At 41.0% G+C, this 13145-nt stretch overlaps 1 protein-coding gene across 6 annotated transcripts in view; it reads right to left on the reverse strand.

Annotated features, from left to right (window-relative positions):
- Positions 1-13145, reverse strand: part of LOC131679077 (kinesin-like protein KIF21A) — a 185485-nt gene that overhangs the window by 12833 nt on the left and 159507 nt on the right. For 4 of the 6 annotated variants that reach the window (XM_058959636.1, XM_058959633.1, XM_058959635.1 and 1 more), the window contains 6 exons: positions 2763-2906; positions 1894-2038; positions 1715-1820; positions 1358-1541; positions 654-1295; positions 408-490 (listed from right to left, as the gene is read on the reverse strand). In XM_058959636.1, coding sequence (XP_058815619.1) covers positions 408-490; positions 654-1295; positions 1358-1541; positions 1715-1820; positions 1894-2038; positions 2763-2906 — 1304 coding nt within the window. Of the gene's footprint in view, positions 1-260; positions 491-653; positions 1296-1357; positions 1542-1714; positions 1821-1893; positions 2039-2762; positions 2907-13145 lie in introns of all 6 variants that reach the window. The other 2 variants (XM_058959632.1, XM_058959634.1) reach the window with 2 other exon arrangements.

A 13145-nucleotide genomic window follows, 5' to 3' on the forward strand; every position in this document is an offset into this window, starting at 1 on the left:
TTTACTACAAAATACATAATGGAAAGTTATTAAAAAGCAGCGCCTTAGAATGCTCTATGGATAGGACACAAATTCCTTCGAATGATAAGTAAATGTTATAACTCAAAACTATCAAATAAAAAAACACAATTTCACAAAACAAGCATAGAAAGAGTAGTTGTATTACGCGGTCAATATTTCTAGTCTAATTAGTAGTGTTTCCTCGAGTTTTCTAAAGGCATAGCATACTGTTAGTTACCAGGAAAGCGTCAATGACCTACATCTGTCGTTAGAACAAAGCCACGGGGAACGATAAACGTTTTTAAAAGTAGAGATATTCTATTGCTCTGTGGTATTCTATCTACCAGATAACAGATCACATGTGTTAACTAGGTAGCACTGAATAGTTTATCGCTTTTGCCTGCTACCTCCCGTTAAACTACCGCTAGAACCAGCACCCAATGACTCCAAATCGGAGGAAGCTAACCGCCAAATCCGAACAGTACCGGTACTAAATAGTACGAAAAATGCAAATAGAAGAAAAGAAATTAACAATTGAACACCGCTCTCGATTTGTGATTCGCAGAATGAAGTATGGAACGACCGAAACCAAATGATTCTATAGAACCCAAATGAAATGTTTATAATCATTTATAATCGAAAGTTTTACTTACTTGGATGCGGTGAACACTCGATTGTCACTGGTGACAATGTCATTAATTGACTGATCCGTTTTCATCTCCGCTAAACCATCGCAATTTTTAACATTCCATAAGCGAATAACGCCACCACGGCAGCTAGACAGCAGAATGTCACCGTAGATGGCCATCCCCGACACCCAGCCCTTGTGAGCGTTGTTGAGCGATTGTTTAAGTTCACCGGTGCGCAAATCCCACCTTTTGATACCGGAATCTCTACTACCGGAAAACAGCTCGGCATCGACTCCGGTAGCATCTTTTGCCACCGCCAGCGCTTGCACTCCGTCATAATGGGGAGGTTCCAGATTGAGTAGTGGTGGTACATTCCCGCCCGCGGAATTAACCTCGAATACTTTGACGTAGTGATCTTTGGAACCGGTCGCCACCAGGTCAGTATTGTTAGGACCCTCCCAGGCAGTAAGACACATAACGGCCGCCTGATGACCACCCGAGAGTCGTCCGAGACAGGAAAAGGTCCGAAGATCCCAAATTCGAACCTTGTCCGAAGCGGCGGTGTACAGCTTCCCGGATGCGCCTAGTTTGAGAGCCGTAATCGAACATTCCCCTGGAATCAGGTCGGAAAGAGATGCGTTCGCCGGTAGGATTGAGCCAGAGGAACTATAAGGAATCGAGGAAAATGTTAGCTTGAATCTGGTGAATGGAGAAAACGGATAACTCACCATAACGTGATAATTGGTCGGATATTACTCTCCCGGAGATCCCACACTTTAATGAAGGCTCCCGAAGCGGAGAAGAGCAAATTATTGGTCTGGTCGCATTCAACGGAGGCAACTGGACCGAGATGACCCGTAAGGCAGTGCGGTGTCGAACCACTGCGCAGATCCCACACTTTTACCGTTCGATCTGGAAATAAAAACAACCGTTTCGTGTAATTGAATGTAATAATGAGGGAACACTTTCAGTTCTTTTAGAATACTGGTAGATTGTAGCTGAATTGAGTTTTAGAAATCTCAATAAAAATATAATTTCAAGCTCTGCCTATTTATTTCCTTATTATGACTAAATACATCACAAACCTGCCGCAGCGGTGAACAGTGTTTGATTGGACACCTTGATGGACAGTACCGAATTACTATGACCTTCAACCACATGTGTGCAGATTAGGGGAGCGCCAGCCTTCAACTGAAATGAAAATACGAAATAAATCAAAATTAAATTCAATGTACGAAGCGCTGGCAAAGTACACAAACCGCACCTTTCCCATATACTCCTTGATGTTGCCACCAGGCGATGGATCTTGCGTTCCTGCTCCAAGTCGTGAAAATACATCTCCGGTATCCTCTCGGGACGTGCCCCGGCGGTACGCCGGAGGCGAGGTGGGTATGTCGTTAGCATCCTCACTGATACCGTTCAGCGCCGGCAGAGTAGCGTTCAATTTTGTTTCATTTCGATTGTTAGCAGTTTATCAAGCGAGCGTTCAGCATGTGTGGTGTTCGTTTTTTGTATGTTTGTGGGCGGGCGTGCGTTTGATGTTAATTGCAACACACAACGATGCACAAGATTACGGCGCATTCGATTCGGAATTAGTATGATGGAAGATAGTAGAAACATAGATGCGTTTAAATTAGAAATGAGAAACTTAAGTAATGCTGAAACTAAAGTTAAAACGACTTGTAGCAGAACAACACTTATTTCAAACATTATTTTACATTTATTCAGGTTTAATAATAACTTTTTAACTTTGTTAATATCCTTATCTATCTGTATATCAACAAAAATCAATCAAGTGACTTGTTATGGCCGTAACGGGCCAAAATGTTATGGAAACTGCATTTCACAGCGACATAGAGAGCTACATAAAGAAGTTACACTAAGGATTTCGAGGGCCGAGAAAAACTGCCGAACTTTTGAACTGATGCTCGCTTATCACTCCGCTGCAAATATGTGTAGATAATTACAAGCAGATCGATTTCGTACGATTTATGGCGATGTTCTGTATCCTAGTCCTACCATTTTTTATACCCTTCATTAAACCGTAAATTTTGAGATTCTGATAATCATAATTTTCCAATACTAATAACATTTTTCAATTATACATGATGTTTACAACAGTTATGTACTTACATGCCAGGTGAAGCCTTATTCGGGAATGCTCTTCTCGAGATTCGTGGCGATGATGGTGCCCCGCTCGGGTCAAACGATTTCCGCGCCAGCAGAGGCGAAGCAGTACTGTTCTGGCGGGATATGGTCGGTACTGGTTGAAGCCCTCTGTGGGTAAGCGCGTGTGTATGTGTTTCGAATGCAAAAATGAGTAATTAGTATGGGCAAAATCATGCATCATGAATTGAATGCTGGAAGTGTGTTCATAAATAGTACATTATACTTAGAATGATAAAACTGGACTACTTCTACATGATTTATTGAAGTTGTTTTTATATAACTAGCATATATACAAAAATCAGCATATTTTATGACAATTTAAAGAAATGCAGTTGAGTTTAATCGCACGGAAAGTTTTCTGTGAAATATAGTAAAAATAAATGGAGTTAAAACTACAATCGATATTGTTTTCTGATTAGAAACTCCAATCCAACTATAGCTTATAAGCGCTGCAAACTGCTAGAAGCAATATCCATGCGTCGACAATAATTCACACTTGAGTGCTAACTACGCCGTAAGCACAAATGAGTGATAATAAATATTAGTTCTGATCTCAGTATAAAAACACAGAGCGGGTGTTTGAAGAACATTGCATCACCATCGAAGTAATGTCAGTAACAAATTAGCATAAAATTGAGTGGTGTGAAGCAATAAATAATGTTTTCAAATAAGAATAAATTTCAAGCATGAGAAAAGCAAAACTTATCCTAATCTAATTAACCCTTTAAGGCGCAAATAATTTTATTTGAATTTTGTGAAAATTGTCACACAGCTTAAATACGTTACTGTGATAATTTTGAGGTGATCTTCGCAAGGTTGCTTTAAAACAACATTACTCATTTAAGGGTTAAAGTTTGTTCTTCAGATAATGATAATTATCCATGACTGCTCAAGGGCTTAAGATAGTTAATTTTGTAATAGATAATTGATTTTCGTTTTACATGGAAATCTTATATGCTACACTCTTAAAAAAGGGGGTTTCAGGAATTAGAATATATTCGCTCAACTGGCACGATCCCCGTATCTAGTCACCTCATTATTCCCTGAGGTGAGAAAAGAGAGAAGGAAGAGGAAGCAAGTAAAATGGGTGGGAAAAATAAAAGCACAAAAACAAACAGCAGGTAAGTTAAACTCACAAGTAGTTTAACCCATTCATGCCCCTGTTGTTTATGGACAACCACGTTTTTAAACAGCTATGACTTCTCACAAAAACAAGTAACGCTAATAAACGTAACTATTGCCTTTCATTTGAATCTTAACAGTTGCAAGGATCAGCTTTAGAACTGAAGTTATTGCAATTAGTCTGATAGGATTCCGATGAAGCAGTGCTGCCAGCGACAGTTTACGATTACGATACAAAATGAATTTTTAATATACCGTCGTGCGGGGCTACTTTGGATATGAGGGGCTACTTTGCACACTTTAGTTTTTCAATATTTACTAACAGACGCGCTTTTATTAGTTTTATTATACCTTTGACATTTGTAGAGCCATGCCTTTTAACCAACAATGTTTACCAAAACAAACAAAACACTTGAAGGGTCGATAAAAGTGATTGGAGGCTCGTAAAATAAGACTGCTCAACAAAACAGAAAATCTTACGTGTACCGAGACCATGTACTGTTTTTTCGGAAAGAAGAAAAAAGATGATAAATGGCGTTTTCCGTTTGTTTCTAGTACGTCAGGATCGGTTTTTATGAGCATTTGAAAGTTTTTGTGTGATGAAAAATGGCGTTTTTTGTATGTTTCTAGTATGTAAGCATCGGTTTTATGAGCATTTGAAGATTTTTGTGTCTTAAAAAAAGTTGTTTTAATATCATTATCAACAACTTTACCGAAGATACCAAGCCTCTAAATAATGTTTTGAGTTTATTCTCCGTAACTATGTCCAAGAGAATTAATTACCAAAATTGTTTTTTTTTTCAAGAAATGCTCTGTATTATGTTGTATAATTTCTTTGAAAACATTGAACTTCCAAAGTTGGTGGTTGCGAAATAATGTGATCTTGGCAGTGAAAAAACTGGTTTCGAACCTTTATTTCAGAATTTTTGGCATAAAAAGTGCGTAACTTGAGAATATGGCCTTGTGTAGAAATTACGCCATCAATTTAGCACTCAAATGTACGTCATTAATAGCCCCTTATTTTACTTTTTTATTTTGCGAAATTTTAAATCCCACCGTGTGGCTATTTTTATAATTGATAATACAAAAAATCTTTAAATGCTCTTAAAAACCTATTCTAACATACTAGAAATAAACTGATACTGCCATTTTTCATCATTTTCCTTTTTTCTATACGAAAAACAATATGCAGTCTCAACGCACTCAAGTTTTTTTGACAAGTAACGTTGTAAATGTTAAATTAAAATGAATCCCTTATTTTAGAAATTTCAATGAAGGAAAATAAAACTGGTTAATTTTTATTTTATATCGAATTCAAGAAGTGTGCAAAGTAGCCCCCAGCTAGACCACAAAAAATATTTTTGAACGCTATATGAAAAACTTTTCATGTGTGAACCAATTCTGCTCATATTTGGCATAAATAATACATACACGATGACGATAAATCTGTGCTGATATGATACAAATTCATAGAATATGAAAGGAGTTATAATTCGTCGAAATTGAAAAATTGATAAAAAGTGCGCAAAGATACCCCGTACGACGATATCTTTGTTATGTTGCAATATTATTGAAAACTTATAAAACTTATCAATTTAGACTATCTTTGGCTACGTTTTCCACTCAATTGCCCTTTTGTAAATATTCTAGGAGAATTAGCATTAGCATTGAGCATTAAAATTAGGAAGATAAAAATTGAGCAGCTTCTAGCACTGCGAGGAAAGCACCTATCTTTATGAAAAAAGGCTTGTCGTATTTGTTGAACCCACCGTTTTAAAGGAAAAATTAGTTTTGAAACCCTACTTGCACTAGAGAAAATTTGGGCATGAAAGGGTTAAAACGCCTGCGAGTATGCATAAAGATCTTTACCACATTGGATAAGAAACTTTAGTATGTTTCTGAGTTTCAGTCGTCCAAACATGGTCTTGTCTATATAAGGACGGCCGAAGACTCGAAATCGCAATTGCGCTACCGCTGGACAGTTGCATATCAGATGATATGAGGTTCCGTACTCGGATTCACAAAGATCACATGAAAATGACTCAGCACGCTGAATAGTTATTATGTGGTAATTGAGTTCGCAGTGGCCGGTTAAAGTCCTGATCGGCATACCGCAGTGGTGTTTCGAAGAATGCAGGAGATATTTCAAAATCACTGGGCATGGTTGTTCAAGAACCACGGACGAAACCCAGGACCTTTTTTTCTTTTGTCCAACTTGTGAAAATTGGCAGGTCAGGCTGACAATGCTAAATTCTTCGATTTGGGTCGGCATGCGATCACTAGCTTGGACCGTGGCCGTGTCTGAGCTAATGGTTTGACTATCGGAGCAGAAGTTTATAACTTTGCCGGACAAGCTCTAATGAAGGGCCGATTGTACCCAGCACATAATCGCGAAGATTTCTGCTTGGAATACAGTATAGTATCTACCTAGCGAGCGAGCCTGTTCCAATCTAATTTCACGACAATAGACACCAGCACGTCCCTCCATCAGAGAGCCGTCAGTGTAACAGGCCACTTGCGTTTGTTGTTGTATCTCCATAGAGCCAGACAACCACTCCTCTCGAGAGGGAATCTTCACATGTAAAGTCCTGAAAGGAAAACTACATGTGTGTGTAATTTCGCTGGGAGTAAGAATATCTTCAACCTATGTAACCATTTGTGACCATAGTCCTGTATGACTGGTAGCAACATCAACATGGTTACTGTTCCAAAGCCCAGTAACATGCAGTCTGTATGCACATGATAGTGCTTCTTGTTTGAGCTGTATGTGTAATGATTTGATATTTAGAAGGGCAGTTGTTGTGAAAGCACCAGTCAACGTCATGAGCGCCATTCCTTGCAGATGGTTTAGCTATGACTGGACCGTCATCACCTCTCCCCTCTGCCACCACACAAGGCATCCATATGACAGTATTTGACTACAATTGTCGTGTAAATCCAATAGATGTATTTAGGTTTGAGACCCCAGGTCTTTCCAAAAGTTCGTCTGCATTACCCAAAGGCCACAAAAGCTTTCTTTACTCTGAACTCAATGTGAGCAGAACAATTCAAATTGGAATCCAACAGAACTCCAATGTGTTTGACTTGATCTGCACACGGTAGCTCAGAATCGAAGAACTGCAAGGGACGAACCTCTGTTGGTATTTGCTTCTTCGTGAAAAGAACCATTATAGTTTTGTTTGGATTACCGGATAATTTCGTTTGTCGAAACCACTGTTCGAAAGCTCTTAAGTATTTGATAATGGTTAGTAAACCCGTAGGTTGGAGATCCAAGCTCGTTGAATTTCCTCAGCCAGCTGTCGGCAGCCAGGTTCCATAGCAAAGATGACAGAACGCCATCCTGACGACAGCCGCAAATACTCAATTTCCCCATCTCTGCCCGTCTCAGTGACGAGAAAAGAATGCGGTTACTAAGCATTGCGTTTATCCAACCCGAAATACATGCAGATATCCCATGAGCGTGCGTCGCTTCCAGAATAAACTGAAAGGACACATTGTCACAAGCACCTTTAATATCTATGAATGCACCCAAGCTAGATTGCTTGAGCGAGAAGTTGTAAACAACATCGTGAAGCAGAGCGATCGTGGATTTCCTACACTGATATTCATGTTGCATTTCTTGGCATAAATCTAACAGTTATTTCTCGTCATGCTTTCGGGATATACGTGGTAGCAAGAGTGGAAACCATAGTCTTTTTCAAGGCATATTTGAGAATATCAAATCCCTTTTGCAGTAGCACGGGAAAGATTCCATCTTTTCCAGGTGATTTGTATGGAGCAATACTTTCAACTACCCACTTGACCGATTCAGTTATAACCAATGTGCGTGCTAACGCCCACGAGGAACATTTTTCTCTTCCGTTACAGAAATCTGGTTTTTAAGGACTTCATTTGAAAATTTTTCGATTTTCAGAATTTTTATTAACCTGCCAGACTCATTCGGACTAGTGATATTAGTGCATAGGTTTTGCCAGCCAGCCCGCTCTGCAGATCTAAGACATTTCTTATATACACTACAAGCTGCCCTGAAATCCCTGGAAACATTACGCTAACGCCGGCTCCAAGCTTTTCTCATATCCTTCTTCATTCTTTCAAGCTTAACCCTCCACCAAGGGGTTCCCCTAGTCGATTTAACTGTATGAAGTGGTCTTCGTAGGATGGTACTATTAACGAGTTTGTCGTATCCACGACGTCGTCCAAGACGTCCAGTTGACTAAATGTTGGAAGATATGGAAAGTTTTCGAAAAAGAGATCCCAGTTTGTAGATTTTGGATAACGATACGTTACCATATTGAGGGTGACATCAAGATGATCGAAAAATATATATTTATGATCGGATAGAGGCGGTTCAGTTTCATTCGGAACCTGCCAATTTCCCATCTCACAACAAATTATTTCAGAGCAAAGCGTTATGTCTAACACCTCCTCTCTCCCAGACCTCGCAAAAGTTGGACGGTTTCTCATGTTCAGAATATGGAGATTTGTACTACTTATGTACTCCAGCAGTTCAGAGCCTCTCAGATTTGTATGCCAGTACCATCCAATCCAAGGAGACACTACGTGCATCGCAGAAACTGATGTACCTACTGTCATACCTTGATGGCGAAATAAAAAGCCTGGTCCGTTCGTTAGCTCTTACAGACCCAAACTATCATCAAGCTAGATAGACTGATCGAGTGGAATAAATAAAATAAGTACACCGTATTTGCGCTCGAGAAGGAAATTCTGGACCAACCGTTCATCTCCGACGCTCAAGCAATCTCCGGAAGCTGGTTTCAACATCTGATGAAGTGATTCGACAGCCCAACATCCTGGGTGAGCAGTACGATTCACGCTAAGGGTCGCGATCCAGCTCCACTTGGAGAAATTCAACAAGGAAACGCGATCGCTCTTGGCACAAAAGAGCGTCGATATCGACGACCCTACATTCCCTACATGGACGACTTTCTCAAATTCTTGGTAAATCGATGTGATGTACTTGAAACCTACTGTTTGTTTACCCGCAAGTGTGCTGTGAGTGGAGTTGCAATCAAGAAGGACAATCGCAGAGAGATAACTAGGTATGCTCTAGAGTTATCTCATAACACCGCAACAATGTCCAAAGTGCTCCAAACAGCACTCTCTCTATCAGTGTGACATTTTCAAGATAGCAAGCATCAGTAGACCGTCGGGAGTTAGTGCAGAAGTCCAAACTGTGCTTCAACTGCCTGCGACCATCACACTCGGTGAAAAGCTATCCTTCGGAAGCTGACTGCAAGAATGGTGAGTGCAATGAACGTGTCCATAGGCTACTCTATCAACACTGCGATAATCAGACAGCTAACAAGGCAGATGTTCAAGGTCGACTAACGAAGCTGGTACTCGAGCTACCGGACATAGAGGCTCAACCGTCCCCGGAATTTCGAGTTTCAAGGCAAATGTTGCAGCAGTTGATACACCCATGACAATTACTGTTTTTTATTTCAACTATAGAGGTTTTAGCTTTAAGGTCATTCGTCTCTTCGGTATTGATAAACCTTTTAAGCAAAATCTCTAACCCTATGTTCTGGGTTGGGACTCGAACCCAGGTGAGCTGCGCACAACACAATTGATTTGCTAACTACGCTATGCGTTCCCACTAAACAATTACTGTTCTACCCAACACTCATCAAGATTAGAGTTATGAAAGGCACTTTCCATACCACTACAGCAATGATAGATTCGGGTTCTGGTGCACACCTCATAAGCGATGCTTGCACCACGTGTCTCGGTATCACTCGACCCAATACAAGATTTTCTGTCTCCGGAGTGGCAGGTACACAAGCTGGAAGGACAAGAGGAATGGCGCAGTTGAAGATTGTACGCCATTTCAACGACGAGGTGGTTTCCACCCCCAACTCCGATTCAGTGTTACATCGCCCGAAGTGCTAGAGCAGTGTGATAACCGATGATTCAATATATGTAATTACATTCAATATATCATCGTTTAAAAAACTTGGGGATATCCAGAAATGATAAATTTAACTATCGTCTGGACTGAACGGTATATAATTCGAAAGATCAGCTCATGATATAAAGAAGGATAATAGGGATAATTTTAATTGTTGAAACGCTATTTGGAAAGCTTAAACTCGCTGGTGATCATAATAGTGATAACTAAAACAATACATACGCTACAACGTAAGTCATAGCCAAACAATCCATAACTGCGAAAGAGAACAAACACAAGAATTTCAAAAATGAAACACAAAAGAACAGCACATATGTAAAAGATAGCAAAATCCGTTATAAAATATAATCAATATCTGGTAATGGAACACACATTATTATTATTGCTTTGTGCAACATTAATCTTATGGGTCATTCGCTGATAAACAACACATCCGTCTGTTATGCAAATGACCTTCAGTGAGGATTTAGCCAAATTATGTCAAATGTCCGTTAAACCAAATATCCATTAGGCCAAATGTCCGCTATGCTTTCCAAAAGTTTAACAGCTTCAGCTTTAGCTTGTGCGACCACCCCTGGCTGCTACTCCGTCATCGATCTGGACTAGCTGAAGTTGCACAGGGAATCAGTAGATAATTACCCTAGTAACAATTGGGGTTTTGTGGTGCTCTTGAAGCCACTCTTAAAACTTAAATTGCACTGGTAGTGCGCTATAAAACCTGAATTGTTACTTGAGTATGCTTGGGAGTAGCGAAACATCTTTCAATGTGCAACTCCTGATAATCCTAAAGTGTTTATTGATCAATACTGGCACCGGCTAGGCCCGCATGTAGATCGCGGAAGGAAGGGAAAGAATGTTAGTCCGATACATGCTTTTGCTAGAGGCCATATACACTACTGCGCACTCCACAAGTATCACGGGAGGAGGATATTTGTTAGTAATTATAGGGGTGCGAGTCTTCGTGTTCTAGTTATTTTCCATCAGACTATTTCTGCTACGAAGCCAAAGACCGACCCCAGAAAGGTGACTCCACTATCTGGACTAGATATCGACCCATCAACCCATGGACCGGGGACCAACGGCCTTCAGGAATCAGGAATCAGAATATATTGGCTCAAATGGCACGTTCCCCGTACATAGTCGGGGATTTGTGCCTTGCCGTGTGTTTTCATCATTTCCTGAGCGGAAGGAAAGGACAAGGAGGTGTGGGGAAGTAGAATTGGAAGGGTGGGAAAAATAACAGCACAAAACAAAAATAAACAACAGGTAAGTTAAACTCACAAGTAGTTCAACTTGCCTGCGAATAAGCCTAAAGCTCTTTACCACATTGGATAAGAAACTTTAGTATGTCTCTGAGTGTCAGTCGACCAAACATGGTTTCGTCTATATAAGGACGGCTGAACACTCGAAATCGCAATTGCGCTACCGCTGGACAGTTGCATATCAGATGATATGAGGTTTCGTAGTCGGATTCACAAAGATCACATGAAAAAGACTCAGCGCGCTGAATAGTTGCCATGTGATAATTGAGTTTGCAGTGGCCGGTTAAAGCCCTGGTCAGCATACCGCAGTGGAGCTTCGAAAAATGTATGAGATTTTTCGAAACCACTGGGCATGGTTGTTCTAGAAACGCCTTTGTTTGGCGACACGTTTGTAGATTACTCCAATAATAGCGGTGCTCGGACGAAGCCCAGGACCGTATTTTTTCCCTTATCCAACTTGTCGAAATTGGCAGCGCGGGCTCAGGACCAACGAAGTCAATTGCTGAACCTGCCCTAGCCAATTCGTCAGCCCATTCGTTTCCAGTAATACCGCAATGTCCGGGCACCCAGACAAGGTAGATAGTGTTGACAATGCTTAGTTCTTCGATTTGGGTTCGGCACGCGATCACTAGCTTGGACCGGGATTTGTCTGAGCTAAGGGCCTTGATTGCAGCCTGACTATCGGAGCAGAAGTTTATAACTCTGCCGGACAAACTCAGTTGAAGGGCCGATTGCACCCCGCACATAATCGCAAAGATTTCTGCTTGGAATACAGTACAGTATCTACCTAGTGAGTGAGATTGTTCCAATCTCATTTCACGACAGTAGACACCAGCACCAGCACGTCCCTCCATCAGAGAACCGTCAGTGTAACAAACCACTTGCGTTTGTTGTTGTCTTTCCATAAAGCGAGACAACCACTCCTCTCTAGAGGGAATCTTCACATGGAATGTCCTGTAAGGAAAACCACAAGTGAGTGTAATATCGCTGGGAGCAAGAATATCTTCACCCCATGTAACCATTTGTGACCACAATCGTGTATGACTGGTAGCAAGATCAACATGATTGCTGTTCCAAAGCCCAGTAACCTGCAGTCTGTATGCACATGATAGTGCTTCTTGTTTTAAGTGTATGTGTAATGGTTTGATATTTAGAAGTGCCTCAAGAGCAGCAGTCGGAGTCGTGGTGAATGCACCAGTCAACGCCATGAGCGCCATTCTTTGCAGATGGTTTAGCTTTGACTGGACTGTCACCACCTCTCCCCTCTGCCACCACACAAGGCATCCGTATGACAGTATTGGACGTACAATTGTCGTGTAAATCCAATAGATGTATTTAGGTTTGAGACCCCAGGTCTTTCCAAAAGTTCGTCTGCACTGCCCGAAGGCCATGCACGCTTTCTTGACTCTGAACTCAATGTGAGCAGACCAATTCAGTTTGGAATCCAATATGACTCCAACGTATTTGACTTGATCTGCACACAGTAGCTCAGAATCAAAGAACTGCAAGGGACGAACCCCGGTTGTTATTCGCTTCTTCGTGAAAAGAACCATTGAAGTTTTGCTTGGGTTAACTGATAGTTTAACTTGTCGACACCGCTGTTCGACAGCTCTTAATGCCTGTTGCATTAAGTCAAAGATTGTTCCGATGCAAAATCCAGTAATTAGTATAAATAATCGTCAGCAAACCCGTAGGTTGGAAATCCAAGCTCATTGAGTTTCTTCAACAAGCCGTCAGCTACTAACTTCCATAACAAAGGTGACAGAACGCCGCCCTGAGGACAACCGCAAATACTCAACTTCCGTATCTCAGCCTGTCGCAGTGACGAGAAAAGTATGCGGTTACTAAGCATTGCGTTTATCCAATCTGAGATACATGCAGGTATTCCATGACCGCGCGTCGCTTCCAGAATAGACTGGAAGGACACATTGTCAAAAGCACCCTCAATATCTAGGAATACACCCAAGCTAGATTGCTTGATCGAGAAGGCTTTCTCAATGTTGTAAACAACATCGTGAAGCAGAGTGATCGTGG

This window comes from Topomyia yanbarensis, chromosome 2 (genome assembly GCF_030247195.1).
Source record: "Topomyia yanbarensis strain Yona2022 chromosome 2, ASM3024719v1, whole genome shotgun sequence".
Taxonomy (NCBI): Eukaryota; Metazoa; Arthropoda; class Insecta; order Diptera; family Culicidae; genus Topomyia; species Topomyia yanbarensis.